Raw genomic sequence first — 21993 nt, forward strand, 5'->3', positions numbered from 1 at the left:
AAGTCTCCTGGGGGGGTTGTACCTGGACCCTCCTGCTCATCTTCTTCCTATGTTTATCAAGTAAAGAATGCCCCCTCTGCCACATGTGCCCACGCTAGGTACTCTGCCCAAGAGCGCAGCAGATGGAACCACTGGATGAATGAATCCCCTTCCTCCACCAAGTTGTTCACCTGGGGATGTTTGTCACAGAGAAGAAATGGTACAGCAATGATGTGTGCCCCTGGGGACTAGGCGAGGTGATGTGTGCCCCTGGGGACTAGGCGAGGTGATGTGTGCCCCTGGGGACTAGGCGAGGTGATGTGTGCCACTGGGGACTAGGCGAGGTGATGTGTGCCACTGGGGACTAGGCGAGGTGATGTGTGCCCCTGGGGACTAGGGGAGGTGATGTGTGCCACTGGGGACTAGGCGAGGTGATGCGTGCCCCTGGGGACTAGGCGAGGTGATGCGTGCCCCTAGGGACTAGGCGAGGTGATGCGTGCCCCTGGGGACTAGGCGAGGTGATGTGTGCCACTGGGGACTAGGTAGAACTGGTACAGCAATGATGTGTGCCCCTGGGGACTAGGCGAGGTGATGCGTGCTCCTGGGGACTAGGCGAGGTGATGTGTGCCCCTGGGGACTAGGCGAGGTGATGTGTGCCACTGGGGACTAGGCAAGGCTCTGACTTCTCTACAGCAGGGCTTCTCGGAGGCACCTGGAGCTGAGTGTGTGTATCACCCTTCCTATTTCTCTTTGGAAATGTATAGGGGAAAATGGCTTAAAACTTAATGGCTGACTTTAAACTGAGTATGACTTTAAATAATTTATCATTTCCAGGCTGGGTGGTGGTGGTGCATGCCTTTATTCCCAGCACTTGGGAGGCTGGTGGATCTCTGTGAGTTCTAGCCCAGCCTGGTCTACAGAGCAAGTTCCAAGACAAGCTCCAAAGCTACAGAAAGAATTAGCTTGTCTCGGGTGTGGGGCAGGGGGATATTTCCAAAATTTTCCCAAGATAGGGCTTGCCTATCACAGCCAAAGGTGAGGGGTTAGTTAAACTGAGACCCAGAACCCAGCAAAGGAAAAGACAGAAGGAAGTAGCAACTGTCTCCTGTTGACTATTAGATATCTCTTGGGGTTATAGACCCCAAGGTCTATAACCTTTCTAATGCTGTGACCCTTTAATACAGTTCCTTATGTTGTGGTGACCCCCCCACACTATAAAATTACTTTGTTGCTACTTCATAATTGCAATTCATAATGTAAATAAATATCTGCTATTCAGGATATCTGATGTGACCCCTGTGAAAGGGTCATTTGACCCCTCAAAGGGCTGCAACACACTGGCTTAGCGGCAAGAGGTCATGTTTGCAACCCAGGAAAGATGTGTGACAACGACTCTGTACAATGAGGAGTAAATGTCACAGATGAAGCAGGCAGACGCTCACACGTCTCAGAGACAGAGAAACCACACCGTTTCACGTGGGCAAACTCACTTACATGTTACTTTACTTGTTATAGCAAGCTAGTTCTTTTTTATTATGAAAAATAGATATGAACATTGAAAAAATGTGTTCATGGTTTCTCCTGCTCATTGCTACTTCCAAAGAGTCTATTCTTTTAAGTTCTATTTTCTTGTGGAATTAAGAGAAATTGACAATTAGAGATAAATTTTATGTCTTAATAGAATCAGAATGAAATATAAAGGCACAATCTATGAAGAAAATAACCCCAGGATCTATGAAATCATTTCTATATTTAAGCACAACCCCGGCTCTATAACAGTAAGGCAAAGACAGTCACAAATCAAACTCAGCAGGGCTCAACAGCCAGGTCACAAACAGATGTCTGTAAGCATGTTAGCTCACAGACATTCAGGGCATGAGGGCTCATTGTCCCACTGCTCTCGGACAATAGAGCTACAGGAAGTATAAACCTTTAAGAGAATGTGGCAGCTTTTAAGCTGACTCTAAACTTCCTTTACTCAGCAATGTTAGAGGCAGTCATTAGAAAAGGGCAATAGTGGGAACGACATTCAGAATAATTGTACGCACAATTTCATCTTTTTAAAAAACACCATTATCTAAAATTCCCTCACATTCCCAAAGAGCCTCTGGTACTTTCTTGAATTAACTCAGGTTGTACAAAGCTCTGGAGGAAAAACGGAGGTTCGTTTCCAGGAAGACGGTCATGGCTGGCAGTAAGGACTCGCAGAAGTATCTCCTAGGACCTGGAAACTGAATAAATAATAAGATCTCTATTATTTTGTTACTATTTTATTATTTTGACTATTGGTCATCCATAACGCAAACTTGAACAAAACAGTCGCTTCCTGAGGTCAAAGTACAGGGAATGTAAACATGACATCAGAGAAAACAGCCAGAGAATAGATTCCCGTCAGAATCCTAAGAAAGGGTCTTTCTTACCTGATGCTGTTAGCTGTGGCCACACTGCCCTACAAAGGCTCACATGACTCCTAAAAGGTGGGACCTCCTGAGGGTTCATTAGGTCACCTAGGCTGTGCCTCAGAGAGGGATTAAGACAGATCTTGTGGAGCCCACTGTGCTGGCTAGTTTATGTTGGTTTGACACAGGCTAGAGTCATCTGGGAGGAGGGAACCTCAGCTGAGAAGCTGCTGCCAAGAGACTGGCCTATGGGCAAGTCTGGTGCCTTGTCTTGATTAACAGCCAATGTCTGAGGGCCCAGCCCATTGTGAGTGGTACCCTCTGCTGAGGTGACGGTCCAGGGCTGTATAAGAAAGCAGACTGAGCTGGGCAGTGGTGGCACATGCGTTAGAGGGCATCCTGGTCTACAAAGTGAGTTCCAAGACAGCCTGGACTTCTACAGATAAACTCTATCTAGAAAAAAGAAAGAAAGAAAAGAGAAGAAAAGGAAGAAAAAAGGCTGAATAAGCCATGACGATCAAGTCAGTGTTCCTCCATGGCCTCTTCCTCAGTTCCTGCCCTGCCTTCCTTCAGTGATGGACTGTTTGTTACCTCTAAGTGCAAGCAAAATAAATCCTTTCCTCCCTAAGTTTTTTTTTTTTTTTTGATCACGGTATTTATCACAGCAATAGAGACCCTACTAAGATACTCAGTGTGGTGATCTGAGTAACTGGCCCCAGAAGCTCACATGCTTGAGCACTTAGTCCGCAGGCAGAGGCACTGTTTAATAAGGTCAGCAAGGTTAAAAGGTGTGGCCTTGTTGGAGGAAGGATCAGTGGGGGTGGCCTTGGGGTCTCAAAAGCCCACACCAGGTCCTTCCTCTGCTGTGGACCAGGATGTGGCTCTCAGCCGCTTTCCTAGCACAGTGCTCGCCACCGTGCTCGCTGCCATGATGATAATGAACCAAGCCTCTGAATCTCTAGGCAAGCCCCAAACTAAATGCTTTCTTTATAAGAGTTGCCTTGGCCATGGTGTCTCTTTGAGACCCTGTTAGTTACCTTAAGAGATATTTGTTTTGCCAGGCAGCAGTGATGCACACCTTTAATCCCAGCACTTGGGAGGCAGAGGCAGGCGGATCTCGAGGCCAGCCTGGTCTACAGAGCTAGTGCTAGGACAGACAGACAGACACAAAGAAAGAGATATATTTGTTTTAAAAGAGCAAGTTTGGCCCCCTGTCTTCCGGTCTTACCATGAGAGCTCTCTGTACCATGATACGGTCAACCACGCTGTGAAACATTCAAGGGAGCCTTACCGGAGACCAAACTGAATCCACCTAATCTTGGTCTGCCAGCTTTGGGAACCAGTGGGCTAACCAAACCTCTCCTGCGTATTTTGTTGGAGCACTAGGAAACGGCATGTAAAGTACAAAAGAAAAACAACTCCTTCACAAACAATTGTCACAATGCTAATTCTACTTTTACAAACCAAAGTTATTGAAAAATCTTCTAGTTTTGAAATGCTCTGGCCTACAGAGAGATTCACTGTGTTGCTGTTTATAACATAGTTGGGTATAGTACAAGCAGCAAGTACTGTAAAAATGTTTAAGGAGTATCATTCATTTCAACAGTATATTATTAAGTCATCAACAGTAAATTTGCATACAGGTGGGCTACAAAATGCATGTGTCACAGCTACAGAAACAAACAAAACTTCTATCTGCAACAAATGTAGAAGCAGGTGATTTCCATCTTTCGAATTCTCAGGTCTTTCCTGATCTTGCCATGGTGAGCAAACTTGTGTGTTTAAATTTTAAGTAAGCCACACACAGTAGCGCATTCCAGTCACCTCAGCACTCAGGAGGCTGAGGCAGGGGTGAGGCCAGCCTGGGCTACACAGAAAACCCTGTGCACAGTCCCCATCCCTCAATTTTTAGGTAAATAAATAACAGAACTAGTTTTGGTGCCTGTCCCTCCAACGTGAGCCTTTCAGCTTCCATCCCGCAGGGCTCTGGACCATGCCCTGATCCTCCTGGCCTTACTCAGCAAGGTCAGGCTGCGCTCTGCTCTCAGACTTTGCCCCATTATCCCACTGGGAAAGTTGTTCTTTCCCTGAGCCCCTGAACACAATCCAGTGCCTGGGCACTGAGTTACTTCTTCACACATAAAATACAACAGGACGCTGGGTGAGGATTGGGCCTCTTGGCTGTGTCTTCTCAGCTCCTGGATGCTACGTCAGTATTGACTGCTTATCTATTAAGATATCTTATCTACTGTCATTTCCTCATGGGCCCTAGCAGGGAGGCTAGAGGCTCTTAGGGCCTTTAAAAGTCAAGGTCTTGGGGGCTGGAGAGAAGGCTCAGAGATTAAGAGTACTGACTGCCCTTTGAGAGGTCCTGAGTTCAATTCCCAGCAACCACATGGTGACTCAAAACCATCTGTAATGAGGTCTGGTGCCCTCTTCTGGCCTGCAGGGATACATGCAGGCAGAACACCATATACATAATAAATAAATCTTTAAAAAAAAGAAAAAAATTAAAAACAAAAAAAAACCCTCAAGGCAGCCTGGAAAGCTGAGCGAACAAGAACTATAGTGAACTACAGGAACTAAAGGAACTACAGTGAACAGGCCCAAGTGAACTACAGAAGGATGCTATGACTGTCCACTGCATAGGTCTGTCATCAAGGACTGGAGGACTTCTAACTGTAAATATCGCTCGGATGTCATTGGGCTCAGTCACCCAGAGCTGGACCAGCAGGACAAGGTCAATCAGATCTGCCATTTCCTTTCTAGTACCTTCTATATTTCACCAACTCCAAGGCAGAGCAATTATAAGATACATCGATTTTGAATCACAAGGATTTTTTTTAACTGTTTTTTCACTATTTTTTTTTTGAAACATGGTCTTAATATGTAGTACTGGCTGTACCATAACTCACTATATAGACCCCAAACTAGCCTCAAACTCACAGAGACCCACCTGTCTCTGCCTCCCAAGTGCTATGATTAAAGGCATAAGCGATCACATCTGGCTATTTTTCAATGTTTTATACTGCATTTATTGATGGGGATGTGGCATACATGTGGAGGTCAGAGGGCAGCTTGGAAGAACCAGCTCTAGCCCTCCACCATGGGGATCTATGGAGCCGAACTAAGGACAGCAGACTTGACGGCAAGCACATTTTCTCACTGGGCCACCTCACAAGCTCTCACGTGCATTTTTACAAAATGCACGGGGTCAGACATAGTGGCCTTCAGTCCCAGCACTCAGGAGGCATAGGTTGATCTCTGAGGTTGAGGCCAGCCTGGTCTACAGAGTGAGCTCCAGGACTGCCAGGACTACATGGAGACCCTGTCTCAGAAAACAATACAGTACGGTTAGAAGTATGGTTACACGCCTCATCACGACAGGTGGCTGTAACGGGATAAAGTTTTCTCCACGCTATCTCAACCATCTTTGATTTCTACCCTCTGCCCTGAAAAGTCCTGTAGAAAAACACCCTACCTCGTTCCAGAAACTCAGGGTCACCATGACCCAGCTCATTGCATATTCTTGGCTCCTGTTAGATTTCTTGCTTGCTTCCCCCTGCAACTGCCAACCAGGACGTAGTTTATCTATGTTCTTTGTCTCTGAAATCTCATAAAACATGCATGCAGGCCGCTCCATGAGAAGTCTTTCTCCTAGGCAGTCGCAGGCTGGCTTAATAGAGACTCTCAAGTCTATCTTTGGTCGTGCCACATGGTCTATGGGTTTTCATCCCAAACAGTAGTCAAAAGATGTTATTTCCTTTTACACACACACACACACACACACACACACACACACACACACACACACATCTATATATATATACCACCCTTAAAGCTGTGCCACATGGTAGCTCAGACCATCTGTAACTCCAGCTCCATGGCATGCAGTACCCTCGTGTGGTCTCTGAAGGTACTACATGTATGCAGTATACATTCAGACATGCAGGAAAAAAAATACACGTAAGATAAAAACAATAAGTCAGAAAGAAAGAAAGGAAGGAAGGAAGGAAGGAAGGAAGGAAGGAAGGAAGGAAGGAAGGGAAAAGAACAATGCTTCGGGAAGGTTTAATAATAGGTTTTGCAAAGGGAGCTGTTTAGAACCTTCAAGGGAAGGTCTTCCAATAACTTCTCATTCCTGTCTATAACTGAGGGTTCAGCTTGTGTCTATAGGAGTCAGGACTCAAGCTGACCTGATGCAATCAGTGTCAGAATATTATTTTCTATCTTAGTGTCATGATCAATCATCTTGACATGCTGATTTTCTTCTTTAAGTCATATTTAAGAAATGTTTGGTGAAGCACCGGCTTTCAATACCCTCCCCCCTTCTCAGCCAAAAACAAAAATAAAAAAAAAAAGCATGCATCTAACCCTAGAGGATCATCTGCCTTCATTTCTTATTCCCTTTCTGCTGTCAATGATGTTTTGTTTTTTTCAAGACAGGGTTTCTCTGTGTACCCCTGACTGCCTTTGTAAACCAGGCTGGCCTCGAACTCAAGAGATCTGCCTGCCTCTGCCTCCAGAATGCTGCGATTAAAGGCGTGTGCCACCACTCCTGGTTCCTTATTCCTTTAATGATGCTCCCCAAAGGAACCAGGGGCACCCCTGCCAGTCTGGCAGGGCAGCCCCATTGGTATTTTGTGACCAAATGGGAAGCAGGAATGGGGAAGGCTGGGTAGAAGAAGCATACTGATTACTGAATGAATGGAGGGAGAAAGGATAGCATTTTCATGATTCCCGAACTGCTCATTCTCCCAAGAATTAAAACAGCATAGGATTTTTTTTAAAGCATCTGAATGAGCTGGTTCAGTGGTTAAGAGCACTTGCTGCTCTTCCAGAGGACAGAGGTTCGATTCCCAGCATTCATGTGGCAGCTCACTATCATCTTCTGTAACTCCTGAGTTCCTGCTTCTGCCTTCCTCGGGTACCACATGCATGGGGCACAGACGTACATGCAGGCAAAACATCCATACCAGAAAATAATAAAATATTCAAAACATGTATTTTATTTTTCAAGACAGGGTTTCTCTGTGTAGCCTTGGCTGTCCTATAACTCCCTCTGTAGACCAGGCCGACCCTGAACTCAAAGATCCACCTGCCTCTCCCTCCCAAGTTGGTGGGATTAAAGGCATAAGCCACCACCAACCAGCAAAATACTTTTAAAATTTTTAAAGCATCAGAAGATAAGAAAATATGGTTATGCGCTGTCAAAACACAGAATTCTAGAAGCAAAATGAAACTTACCATGTCACCCCAGTGGATCGACTAATCCACCATCCGATACACAGGGTCACCAACTCTCAGGCTTCCGATTCTTTCCACTGAGAAATACATCCCAAACAGTGGGGACGTCTGGTACAGACTCTTCACGGAAGGGTCACACAGGCGGTAGCTGAAAGAAGAAAGTACCACCATCAGGCCTCGAAAGAAACGGGAGTCTAGTGTTTTCTATAGGACATGGATGCTTGCTCCTTAGGCTAATTATGGGTCAACAACACGTCCTTTCTAAAGATGACAGGGACGCCTGCACACGAGCAGCCAAATAAGTGTGGGCTTTCTAAAGCCAGGTGTGGTGGAGCACAACTCTCAGCACTCGGGAGGTAGAGGCAGGCAGAGCACTCAGTTCGAGGCCAGCCTGGTCTACAAGGTGAGTTCTAGGACAGCCAGGATTATAGAAACCCTGTCTCTAACAATAATAATAATAATAATGACTACAGTGTTAATAATAGTAAGTGTGGGCTTGTGAAGTATCGTACAAACACTTTTATTACACAGGTACCCTAACTCACAACTTATGGGGAAAAAATGCTCGTGAAATTTCAAAATGGAACCACCCCTGGCCCACTGTATTGACTGGCTTTTGTTGTCAGTGACACAACCTAGAATCACCTAAGAGTCTCAGTGAGAGATTGTCTCCACTGGCTTGGTCTGTGGGCATGTCTTAATTAAGTTACCCAGCCCACCATGGGCAGCACCATTCCCTAAGCAGGGGCTCATGAATTGCCTGACAGTGGAGAAGCCAGCCTGAGCACAGGCAAGCGAGCATGTCTGCTTTCGTTTCTCTGTCTGACTATGAATGGGCTGTGACCGTTCTGAGCTCCTGCCTTAACTTCCCCACCATGAGGCACTGTAACCTGGAACTGTGATCTAAACTGCACCTCTTTCTCCCTTATGCTGCTCTTGTCTGCATTGCTTTTACTCCCTGTGCTTTCAACTTCTCCCAACACTAAGGCTCAATACTGGAGTTCCCCTGTAAGTGAAAATTAAGGCTGAGATGCCACTAGTCAATGGGGCTGCTTATGAAGTCTAAGACCTAGCTGAAGAAAATCACCCTCACTGTGTTTTACAAAGCAAAGAACAAAAACAGAACTGTGAAATGAAGGCCTCATGAGATACCCTCTGAACTGTTAGAGACAGACAATAGAACAGAGGAAGCGCAAACACAACAACACAGCCATCCCCAAAACGGTAACTAAGGTCTTTTTGGTCCTTTTTTGCAATGTTTAAGGTGGAACCCGCACCCCATGAATTACCAGACAATGATGAGAGGGGCTGGGTGATGCCTCGGTTGGTAAAACACCTGCTGTGCAAGGAACAAGGACCTGGGTTCAGATCTTCAGCAGCCTGAAAAAGCTCAGTGCCATCTGCCTAGAACCCCGGCACTGGGGAGCCAGAGGCAGGCGGTGCCTGAGCTCACTGGCCAGTGCCGGGCCAGTGAGAGCCCTTGTCTCAAATATAAAGTCCATCCTGGGTTGGCTTAGCCATGGCAGCTTATGTGCCTCTGCCTCTTTGCTGCTGCCCCTGCTTCCAAGTTGGCACTGGCCCAGCTAATCAGCATCCCTTTGTGCCTCTGTAGGACGAGGCCCACACAGCCAGTCTCTAACGTGTACAGGTGCCATTGAGGGTCACACAATTTTACTCGCAGTAGAGGGACACACTTCTTTGACATCAGAGGGAATCAGGGACCGAGTTCCATGTCTTGGAATGTCACGACTAGCCCAGGAGACTCTCAGTCACCTAGCATTTTCTACAGACCTGGGCTCAGACAGTCTGGGCCTACTGTAGCCATGGAAATTCCAGACTTCAGAGAGAAGTTAATGTGTCCATAAGGAATTGCGCATGACACTTCAGTAAGAAGACTGCACAGGAATAGAGTGTGGGAGACCTTTCCTTACCCACTGAGGGGACGCAGAGAACCCTGGCTGGAGTGTCGAGGAGTTCTACCCTTTGAGAATAAATCCAGGGGCTGGAGAGATGCCTCAGCAGTTAAGGGCACTGACTGCTCTCCCGGAGGACCCAGGGTCAATTCTGAGCACCCATGTGGCAGCTCACAACTGTCTGTGACTCCAGCTCCTGGGGATCCAACACCTTCAGACAGACACATACACAAGCTGAACATCAAAGCACATAAAGTAAAATAAATAAATAAATAAAATAATTTTTTTTTAAAAAAAAGAAATCTACTGTAAAACAAACACAAATGGGTAAAAAGTGACTAAGGAAGTGATCCAGTATCAGCCTCTGGCCTACACACACACACACACACACACACACACACACACACACACAAAGAAAGTGATGAGAGATTAGAGTTTCAAATAGAAAAATGTACAACTAGAAATGTATCAGAAAAGTAAAGAAATAAAAAGAGGATGAAACTTAGGTGCATTGAAGAACTGACACAAACCACAGAACACCTGGGAGTCAGGACACGACCACCTGGGAGTCAGGACACGACCACCTAGGAGTCAGGACACGACCACCTGGGAGTCAGGACACGACCACCTAGGAGTCAGGACACGACCACCTGGGAGTCAGGACACGACCACCTAGGAGTCAGGACACGACCACCTAGGAGTCAGGACACGACCACCTGGGAGTCAGGACACGACCACCTAGGAGTCAGGACACGACCACCGGGGAGTTAGGACACGAGCAGCTGGGAGTTAGGACACGAGCACCTGGGAGTTAGGACATGAGCACCTGGGAGTTAGGACATGAACACCTGGGAGTTAGGACACGAGCAGCTGGGAGTCAGGACACGACCACCTGGGAGTCAGGACACGACCACCTGGGAGTTAGGACTCGAGCAGCTGGGAGTTAGGACATGAACAGCTGGGAGTTAGGACATGAACACCTGGCGCACAACACAGGGCACACACTGGCGTCCTACCTCTTCAGGGTTTCCAGCGGCTCCTTCCTGTCTATGATTCCTGTGTCTGGGTCCACTGTCGTAAAGATGCACCTGCCGAAGACCCACGATTAGATGGTGGATCCAAACCAAAGTGCGTCCCACACTCCAGAGGCTATGTCTAACTCAGTCTTTACCTGGGGCAGCTCAGCACCTTTTTCATCTCAACATCACCAATTAGGAGCTCGTCCCAAGTGTCCTAGAAGAAAAGGGAGAGGTGTCTTTTAGAGCCAGGCTTCCTTCACCTTGATCTGGTACTAGGTATGACATCAGAGGAAGGAGGGAGACACAGAAGGACACAGAGAACTCTGGAAAGCACCAGGAGAGGCAGCATGCAGTCGAGCTCAGGATACACAATTCATTTTTTTAAAAAAAAGTAATTCTTTTAGCACTGAGCACAGAACCCAAAGCCCGTGCACAGGAGTCCAGCACTCGAATGCTGCGCTGCCTCCCAGCCCCAGCATCTTCCTTTTGATTCACAATCTCAACCACTGATTCTGCCAAATCAGCAAGATCAGCTTTTCACAGTCTACAGAATGGGAAAAGATCTTCACCAACCCCACATCAGACAGAGGACTGATCTCCAAAATATATAAAGAACTCGAAAAATTGGTTATCAAGAGAACAAATAATACAGTTTAAAAATGGGGTACAGACTTAAACAGAGAACTCTCACAGAGGAATCTAAAATGGCTGAAAGACACTTAAGGAGATGTTCAACATCCTTAGTCATCAAAGAAATGCAAATCAAAACAACTCTGAGATTCCATCCCACACCTGTAAGAATGGCCAAATCAAAAACACTGATGACAACTTATGCTGGAGAGGTTGTAGGGTAAAGGGAACACTCCTTCATTGTTGGTGGGAGTGTAAACTGGTACAGTCCTTTTGGATATCAGTATGGTAATTTCTCAGAAAATTAGGAAACAACCTTCCTCAAGACCCAGTAATACCACTTTTGGGTATATATCCAAAGGATGCTCAATCGTGCCACAAGGACATGTGCTCAACTATATTCATAGCAGCACTGTTTGTCATAGCCAGAACCTGGAAACAACCTAAATGCCCCTTGACCAAAGAATGGATAAGGAAAATGTGGTACATTTACACAATGGAGTACTACACAGCAGAAAAAAATAATGACATCTTGAAATTTGCAGGCAAATGGATGGATCTAGAAAATATCATATTGAGTGAGGTAACCCAGACTCAGAAAGACAAACATCATATATACTCACTCATAAGTGGTTTTTAAACATAAAGCAAAGAAAAACAGCCTATAGTTCACAACCCCAGAGAACCTAGACAATAATGAGAACCCTAAGAGCAATGTACATGGATCTAATCTACATGGGAAGTAGAAAAAGACAAGAATTCCTGAGTAAATTGGAAGCATGGGGACCATGGTAGAGGGTAGAAGAGGAGGGGAGAGGAAGGGAGGGGAGCAGAGAAAAATAAATAGCTCAATAAAACCAATAAAAAAGTTTTAAAAAAAGAAAAAGAAAACTGAAAGCTGGTGAAGATGTAATTGAAGGAGGGGCCGTGACCCAGCCCCAGCAAGCAGCAGAACTTGGCAGCTTTGGCCACGTGGTTCTGCCTTAAGGACAGAAGGAAGGAGTTTGGAATAGACCTCTGTGACTAGGGAAAGCTGCCGAGGCCAGGGGTGTGTCGGGGAGTCCCTGAAAGGAGGCCTAGAGAGGTCACTGGGTGAAGCTGTGAAGGTGAAGCCTGGATTGCCTTGTAGACCACGAGATGTTGGCCATGCCAGAGCTGTGGGTTACCTGCTGAAGAAAGTCGCTAATGGAGTGGAGGCAGCTGGGTGGGAGAGAGGGGGGAGGGAGAGAGGGAGGGAGGGAGGGAGGGAGGGAGGGAGGGAGGGAGGGAGGGAGGGAGGCAGGGAGGCAGGGAGGCAGGGAGGCAGGGAGGGAGGGGTGTCGCAGTCAACAAAACTGAAAGGAGTTAAGAGATCTGAGTAGCATTTTGACATCAGACATGGAGATGCAGCATTTGGAGTTGGCCCAGCTGGATTCTGGTGGTACTTTGGTTCAGTATTTTCTCACTATGCTCCCTTCCCTACGGTTTGGAAAGGTAACGTATATCCAGGTTGGAAGTATGTGACCTGCTTTTGATTTCGATTTTACATAAGATTACAGTTAAGACATTGCATGAATCTCAGGAGAAACTTTCAATGTTGGAACTGTAAACATTGTGGGAACTTTAACAGACTGTAGGGACTTTTCTGAAGCTGGACTAAATGCTTTTGCATTATGATATTGTTACAAGCTTTTCGGTGCCAGGGAGTGGAATGTGGTGGATTCTATGTAATTGGTCACCATAAGCTCACAGGGAGTGGCACTGTTAGGAAGTGTGACTTGGTTGGAGTGGGTGTGGCCTTGTTGGAGGAAGTGTGTCACTGTGGGGGCAGGCTTTGGGGTCTCTACGTTCAAGCTCCACCTACTACTGTTGCCTTTGGATCAAGATGTCGAATTCTCTTGTGGCCTCCACAAGTATTGCACACACATGGTACATATACACTTATACATACACAAAAAAAGTAAAAGTAACTTTTTAAAAAGGAAACACTTCACAGACACATACACAAAACAAACACACATACATGTGCACTTACATAAAACATGCTGTGTCCTAACACTGCATATGCTTTACAGACATAGGGTCACTTGTACACATTTCGGTATCCTTTGGTGTCCAAAAGGGGATTGTTTCCAGCACCCCTTTAGAATCCCAAATCCTCAAGCACTTATCTCTTGTATAAAATGGCCTGGTACTGTCTCTTAACCTATGCACACATTCCTACTTTAAATCATCTCTAGCTCACTTACAATACCCAATGATACAATGATAAGAACAAGTAATAGGTACATTGTTTCACACAGGAAACAATAACCAAAAGTGTACAGTTCAGCACAATGTTTCCCCCAGGATTTAAAACATTCTTTAAAAAAAAAAAAAAGATTTAGGGGCTGGTGAGATGGCTCAGTGGTTAAGAGCACTGACTGCTTCTCCAGTGGACCGGGGTTCAATTCCCAGCCCCCACATAGCAGCAGTGGACCCGGGTTCAATTCCCAGCCCCCACATAGCAGCAGTGGACCGGGGTTCAATTCCCAGCCCCCACATAGCAGCAGTGGACCGGGGTTCAATTCCCAGCCCCACACAGCAGCAGTGGACCCGGGTTCAATTCCCAGCCCCCACACAGCAGCAGTGGACCCGGGTTCAATTCCCAGCCCCCACACAGCAGCAGTGACCCGGGTTCAATTCCCAGCCCCCACACAGCAGCAGTGGACCCGGGTTCAATTCCCAGCCCCCACACAGCAGCAGTGACCCGGGTTCAATTCCCAGCCCCCACACAGCAGCAGTGACCCGGGTTCAATTCCCAGCCCCCACATAGCAGCAGTGGACCCGGGTTCAATTCCCAGCCCCCACACAGCAGCAGTGGACCCGGGTTCAATTCCCAGCCCCCACACAGCAGCAGTGACCCGGGTTCAATTCCCAGCCCCCACATAGCAGCAGTGGACCCGGGTTCAATTCCCAGCCCCCACACAGCAGCAGTGGACCCGGGTTCAATTCCCAGCCCCCACACAGCAGCAGTGGACCCGGGTTCAATTCCCAGCCCCCACACAGCAGCAGTGGACCGGGGTTCAATTCCCAGCCCCCACATAGCAGCAGTGGACCCGGGTTCAATTCCCAGCCCCCACATAGCAGCAGTGGACCGGGGTTTCAATTCCCAGCCCCCACACAGCAGCAGTGGACCCGGGTTCAATTCCCAGCCCCCACATAGCAGCAGTGGACCCGGGTTCAATTCCCAGCCCCCACATAGCAGCAGTGGACCCGGGTTCAATTCCCAGCCCCCACATAGCAGCAGTGGACCCGGGTTCAATTCCCAGCCCCCACACAGCAGCAGTGACCCGGGTTCAATTCCCAGCCCCCACACAGCAGCAGTGGACCCGGGTTCAATTCCCAGCCCCCACACAGCAGCAGTGGACCCGGGTTCAATTCCCAGCCCCCACATAGCAGCAGTGGACCCGGGTTCAATTCCCAGCCCCCACATAGCAGCAGTGGACCCGGGTTCAATTCCCAGCCCCCACATAGCAGCAGTGGACCCGGGTTCAATTCCCAGCCCCCACACAGCAGCAGTGGACCGGGGTTCAATTCCCAGCCCCCACACAGCAGCAGTGGACCCGGGTTCAATTCCCAGCCCCCACATAGCAGCAGTGGACCCGGGTTCAATTCCCAGCCCCCACATAGCAGCAGTGGACCCGGGTTCAATTCCCAGCCCCCACACAGCAGCAGTGGACCCGGGTTCAATTCCCAGCCCCCACACAGCAGCAGTGGACCGGGGTTCAATTCCCAGCCCCCACATAGCAGCAGTGGACCCGGGTTCAATTCCCAGCCCCCACATAGCAGCAGTGGACCCGGGTTCAATTCCCAGCCCCCACATAGCAGCAGTGGACCCGGGTTCAATTCCCAGCCCCCACATAGCAGCAGTGGACCGGGGTTCAATTCCCAGCCCCCACACAGCAGCAGTGACCCGGGTTCAATTCCCAGCCCCCACACAGCAGCAGTGACCCGGGTTCAATTCCCAGCCCCCACACAGCAGCAGTGGACCGGGGTTCAATTCCCAGCAACCACATAGCAGCAGTGGACCCGGGTTCAATTCCCAGCCCCCACACAGCAGCAGTGGACCCGGGTTCAATTCCCAGCCCCCACATAGCAGCTCGTAGCAGCTGTCTGTAACTCCAGTGTGGATGAAATAAAGTTTTCTTTAAAAAAAAAAAAAGATTTAGCTCCAAGGCTACAAAGAAACCCTGTCTTGAAAAATAAAAAAAAAGATTTGTTTATAAGTATATGTGTGATATGTACATGTAGGTGTTGAGTGTATGTACATGTAGGTGTGGTGGGCGTGCCTGTACCTGTTTGTATGCAGAGGCCAGGAGAGGGCTTTGAGTCCCTCAGAGCAGGAGTTCCTGGCGTGTGAGATGCCTGGCTGCTTATGATTGCACAGCAAACATTTAACCACCAAGCCCTCTCTCCAGACACGAAATTACGTTTTATCTGCAGTAAAACATAACTTATATTGGTATAATCTGTGAAGGGCGGCTATATGCATACACCCACATATACGGATTGTGTGGCTCACATCTTATAGGAGGCAAAAGATCTCCTATCCTCTTGGAACTTTTAAGCTAAGTCTGATAGTTGAAATGAAACAGAAATAAAGAGAAAAGCGTGTGTGTGTGTGTGTGTGTGTGTGTGTGTGTGTGTGTGTATAATGCAATGTAAACTTCATATGGCCCATGCCTTCATAATAGAGAGTGGGCTCAAAGACACAGCTGGGGTTGAACAGCTACACCCTGCATGGGACAAAGAGCAGCAGGTGGTGAGAGAGTGACAGGATAGAGGACACATGCCTAAGCCCAGAGAGAGTGACAGGATAGAGGACACATGCCTAAGCCCAGAGAGAGTGACAGGATAGAGGACACATGCCTAAGCCCAGAGAGAGTGACAGGATAGAGGACACATGCCTAAGCCCAGAGAGAGCGACAGGATAGAGGACACTTGCCTAAGCCCAGAGAGAGTGACAGGATAGAGGACACATGCCTAAGCCCAGAGAGAGTGACAGGATAGAGGACACATGCCTAAGCCCAGAGAGAGTGACAGGATAGAGGACACATGCCTAAGCCCAGAGAGAGTGACAGGATAGAGGACACATGCCTAAGCCCAGAGAGAGTGACAGGATAGAGGACACATGCCTAAGCCCAGAGAGAGTGACAGGATAGAGGACACATGCCTAAGCCCAGAGAGAGTGACAGGATAGAGGACACATGCCTAAGCCCAGAAAGATCAGCTTCCGGCGGTGTGTCTGTGCAGACCCCACAGTCCCGCTCTCTGGTAAGGACACACTAGCCTGAGCTACATGAGAAACAGACTCAAGTGTCAGCATGATCCCCTGCATTTGCCTTTTCAAACATCTTCAGCTCAAAATAATCAATATGCCAGAGGATCGTGTTTGGGGGTAGCACATTTACAGGACCTTGAATACGACACCTACACCTACATACTTAATATCACACATTCACAAGCTCATATAGATCGGCATAAAGGTTATGGTCCTTTTTACTAATAACAAGTAATTTGGGAACTTAGTGAGATGCCCCATGCCTGTAATCCCAGCCCTTGGGAGACAGCAGCTCAAGAATCAGGAATTCCATGACTCAAGTCACCCATGGATACACAGTGGGCTGAAGGCCAGCCCAGGCTACACGAGGCCATGTCTCAGAAAGAGCACAGTCTGGGTTCCTTATCTTGAGGGTTTGTGCCTCTTCTGCAGAGAGCCACTAATGCTAAGCTTAAAAGGGAGAAACAGGGAGCGTTTGAGTATGGGGGCCTTAATACACGCCCCATAAGCCTACAACAGCTTTGAGAACACCTGATCTACACACAGACGCAAAGAATGCTCTTGGAAACTGACCTCAATCAGGCGAGGTCTCTGGAGCTCCTAAGTCTAACTGATTTGCAGAGAAGTCAGGAAAACAGTCCACCCCTGCTTAGCTGGTGGCTTTCACCCTCTCAGGGTCTGAGAGGGACCTAAGTTTCTACAGAGGGCACAGCAAGAGCAGGGAAGAGCGCTATCTAGTCTCCCCTTCTGCGACTGGCTATGACATCATAATCATCCCGTATTCAAAAGCCAACTAGCTCCTCTCTTGGGCCTATAGAAATGAGTAAGCATTGCACAGTTGGTGTTCCAGAGCCAAATGAGTCTTCAAACCCAGACATCCCCCACTCAGTATGACCACAGCTACAGATGCCCTGTGTCCCCAGGCATCCTCCAGGAAACTGCTTCTGGAGGAAATAAACTCCATGTTCCAAGCAATCAGTTGGCCCAGGAGCCGTGCAAGCTTTATAAAAGCCGAGGTCACACTCACCATGTGACAAACCCTGTTCAAACAGGGCAATTGCAAGGGAAGCATGTGGCAAACTCCCCCGCTGGAGGGCAGTGCCTGTCTGGGTAAGGGAAAAGGGCCCAGGACTGCACGGAGCCAAGGTGTCAGGGTTCCTTTCGCCACACGAGGGCACTGCAGCTACTAGTATGTGAACCACCAGCAGCCTGGGGAATCCAAGACCTCGCCTACAGCCTTCTTGTATTCAACTCCCTTGTTCCAAGTGACAGTGAGTTCAACGTCTCAAGCTACTTGTCTGTGAGCTTCTAAGTCGTGGCTTTAACAGAAGCCAGGAACCCTGAAAAGTTCAATTAGGGTCTTGGTCCAACAAGACAGATTTAGGTCACCTTCTGTTCCAAAAGTCAACTGCCGGGTTCATTAGCAATTTGTCTGACTTCCCAATCAATGTCATTAACACCTCTAAATGCTAACTCTGTGTCTTGACACTGTTAATCGCTTTGTATTAATAAAGTCGCCCACCCTCATCTGATCGTTGTCCACTTAAAGTTAAATGCAATGGCTAATTCAGTTCCTAAAACAAACACTACATTTTAAATAACTGAAAAATTGAATTCATAACGGATGAGTTTAATATTCATTAGGCCTAAACAACACAAATTCACTGGGAGAGATTAGTGCGCCCCCTGCTGATTGAAAAGTCCACCTGCACTCCGACAAATCAGGCTCCTAGGATGTCTGATGGAATCTGTGAGTTGGAAATGAGAAGAAAAGGAAGAGTAGGAGTTAAGGAGAGAGGGGGAAATACTCTGTGTAATGGGCTCTTTTCTGTTCTGAGAATTTTACTTTTATTTATTTATTTGTTTGTTTTACTGCGCTTGGGTATTTTCTCTGCATGTCTGTGCACCACGTCCATGCAGTGCCTGAGGAAGTCCAAAGAGAGCATCAGATCCTAGGAACTGGAGCTGTAGATGGTTGTGAGCCACCATGTGGTACTGGGATCAAACCTCCGCAAAAGCAGCCAGTGCTCTCAACTGCTGAGCCATCTCTCCAGCCCCTCCTGCGAATTTTCTGCCAGGTTGCACACATCTCGTAAATAGAAAAGTAAGAGTAATGAAGCTTCCACCTCTGGGAAGACCCAGAGGAAAGGGCAAAATGTGGGTTGGGGGCAAGGAGAGAAACCACACACAAATAGCACAAATAAGGGTATTTTCTGAGACATTCATTACAATCCATGCAAGCATCTGGCTTAAATGTATGAAACAGGAAGTAGAGCTAATATAGAGACCCTCTTTTCCTCCCTTCTTATCTCTCTCTGCAAGCAGTTATCTCCATAGCTATGTCTATATATGCATCTCTCTATATAAAATATATTATACATGTGCATAACACATATATGCATGTGTCCCTATCCCATGACACAGAAGCCAAAGAAGAGGGATCTTAAACCAGCCAACCACAGAGAACAGGGAAACACCTAGGAGAGAGAGAAATAACAGACGGGACCAGCCAAGTGCCCATGCTGGCAACAAGCCAGGAAAAACCTAATTTCAGGTAGATGGGAAGGCCACCTACATCCGGCCCCACCTCCCTGCTCCTGGTGCCAGGAGTGCTGTTTTCCCCAATCCAGCTCCTGGCTTTTCATGGCTGCACACACTTTACTGTGCTGTACTGTGCACACAACTACTAGAAACCACCTTAAATTATTTTGGTGCAAAATGAGAGATGAATGTATGAATGAGTAAACTTTTCTAAGACTCAAATTTAGCTTTTTGATTTTTTTTTTGTTTTATGGTGCATGTTTATATGCACACATGTAAGTGAGCCCTGGAACACGTGTGGAGGTCGGAGGATAACTTTTAAAAGTCATGTCTCTCCTTTCACCATATGGGTCCCAGGGATTAACTGGGGTCCTCAGGGTTGGCAGTAAGGCTCAGTCAGTAGCTTTACCCTCTGCGCCATCACACCCATTGCTAAGAATATCTTTGTGATCTGTTACTGATGACCCCATGTAGTAACAAGAAGGTCAGAAAACCACTAACCAAATACAGTACACACAATTATTATTATCAAGGCATGAGAAATATGGAAAATGTACAAGAGTTGCTAAGTGAACAGTCACAGGGTACTTCCCAACGCAGACGAGCTCTGAGACAGGCATCAAGCGTGGCTGGTACACTCACATTGTAAAGTGCATTTACACAGACCTGGATGATACAGTATGACCTCTTACCGGCAGCACCAGCAGCTTACCGTGGATATGACGGTCACGCTGAACAAGACAGCATGAAACCTCATTACACCTGAGAGAGAAGGATGCTAACGGAGATAGAGTAACAAGACAGCAGGAAACTGCATTACACACAGAGAAAAGGATGCTATCGGAGGCAGGGTGTGTACAAAATGTCACGGTGAGCTGCCTTTTGATAAGTAGGGGGAATATACTCCACTGTAACAATAAAGTTAAAAGATAATAAAGACATGAGCCAGTAACGAGTATAATCATTGCACTACAAACTCTACATAATTGCATTGCTGCAGCTGGCAGTACAGTGGGTTTGTTTACACCAGCATCACCAAGAGCAGGTGAGTAGCTTTATCCCACAATATGACACTATGATGTCATCAGGAATAAGAACTGCATGGCCCCATCATTACCTTACGGGGCCACTATTACATATGTTCCACGCACTCCATGGTAGACCACATGTCTAATCTGTATCTATAAGCACACGTATCAAAGCCAGGCATGGTGGCACATGTCTGTGGACCTAGGACTCGGGAGGTGAAGAAGCACAGATGTTTATGGTTATCCTGAACCACAAAGATCTGATGACGGCCTAGGTGAGACCTTGTCTCAAAAACCAAAACCGGGTGAAAAGATGACTCAGCTGCTCTCGCAGAGGAACTAGGTTTGATTCCCAGCACCCACGTGGTGGCTCACAACCATCTGTAACTCCAGTTCCAGGGAATCTGACACCTTTTTCTGCCTTCCAGGAATACTGCATGCCTTTGGTGTATATACGTACACACATGTAGGCAAAACACTCAGACCTATAAAACAAAACTAAATACTACAGATTTTAAAGAAGAAAAAAAAAACCTTGAAGCCAAGTAGGCAAGCACAGCTGTTGTCCTAACTCAGGCCATCAGAGACAAAGGTCTGGAAGTGAGGATTTGCAAAAATGTTGCCTTTCACCTGCTGGAATGGGCAGGACTGGTGAGGACAAGGCCATACTGGAAGTGAGTAGTGAGGCTGGGATTCAAAGCACAACTGTCTGGCTTTGGGAACCCCTCCCATCCAAGGGCACACTAGGGCTACCCCTGCTTAGCTTCTCTGACCAGATGAGACTGGTCAATAAGAATGCTTTTCAGGTAGTAGAGTACTTGTCCAGTGTGTGCAGCCAGTGTTTGCCTCCCAGCACCTCGCAAACAGCATGCCTGGAATCCTGAATTAGGCAAGAAGTTTAAGATCATCCCCAGCTACACGGGGAGTTTGAGGCCCAATACACAAATTTCCTCTCCAGAAGTTTGTAGAAACAGCCCCTCCCATGTGACAGAGAACACACTTGTGCTTTTTCTGCAGTTTTCTCCCCAGCTCTCTCAAACGCAGAGCGAGGACTTACATAAAAAAAAGACGCCCGTTCAAACATTTCGGGTTTAGCTCAGGACAGTGAGCAAAGTCCAGGGAACACTGAGCCCCATGATGGCCAGAGACAGAGATAAGCAGCAAATGTTGACATCGTTTTTAAACCTCATCCCTCTGTGATCCAGAAATCAAACACACCGCACCGTCCCAAGCCTTTTCAAGTCAGCGCCATCCTCTAGCTCCCAGGGAGAGAAGTTCACGGTTCTCCACACCACAAGCTGTAAATGTCCGCAGTGCTTGCTCCTACCGCCTCACACTTACAATAACCAGTGGCCTGGATTTTTGCATCATGATAAGGTTTGCTATATTTTTTATTAGTTGAGGATTAATTATGTATATGCTTAATCACTCTGCATTAATATTTGAAAGGGTTATCATGATAGGTGATAGGTCAGTGCATCAAGTCCTTCACTACTGGCCTTCCTCACTTAAGATGGACTAAATCAGCAACAGTTACATCATTTCACAGTAAGGAGTTTGGTAAGAATTGCATGGCTATAGAATTTTCTAGAAAAATAAGAACATATTATCTTATTTACTATTTCTGGACACTCATCATAATTCAAAAATATAACAGCAAATAGGCTTGGGAGCATAAATTCCCTAAACATTAAGAAAACAAAAATTAGGGACTAGAGATATGGCTTAATGGTTAAGAGCATTGGCTGCTCTTCCAGAGGTCCTGAATTCAATTCCCAGCAACCACGTGGTGGCTCACAGCCATCTGTAATGAAAACTGGTGCCCTCTTTTGTCATGCAGGTGGAATGGTGTATACATGATAGATAGATAGATAGATAGATAGATAGATAGATACATAGATACATAGATACATAGATAGACAGATGATAGATAGA

At 47.1% G+C, this 21993-nt stretch overlaps 1 protein-coding gene across 1 annotated transcript in view; it reads right to left on the reverse strand.

Moving 5' to 3' along the window:
• Positions 1-1465: 1465 nt before the first annotated feature.
• The window catches only part of Mtarc2 (mitochondrial amidoxime reducing component 2), a 40080-nt gene continuing 19552 nt past the window's right edge, over positions 1466-21993 (reverse strand). Inside the window, exons 5-8 of the mRNA XM_075989392.1 lie at positions 10710-10771; positions 10555-10626; positions 7626-7773; positions 1466-2210 (exon numbers count right to left, since the gene is read on the reverse strand). Coding sequence (XP_075845507.1) covers positions 7647-7773; positions 10555-10626; positions 10710-10771 — 261 coding nt within the window. The 3' untranslated portion in view covers positions 1466-2210; positions 7626-7646. The remainder of the gene's footprint in view (positions 2211-7625; positions 7774-10554; positions 10627-10709; positions 10772-21993) is intronic.

Source organism: Microtus pennsylvanicus, chromosome 10 (assembly GCF_037038515.1).
Source record: "Microtus pennsylvanicus isolate mMicPen1 chromosome 10, mMicPen1.hap1, whole genome shotgun sequence".
NCBI classification, from domain to species: Eukaryota; Metazoa; Chordata; class Mammalia; order Rodentia; family Cricetidae; genus Microtus; species Microtus pennsylvanicus.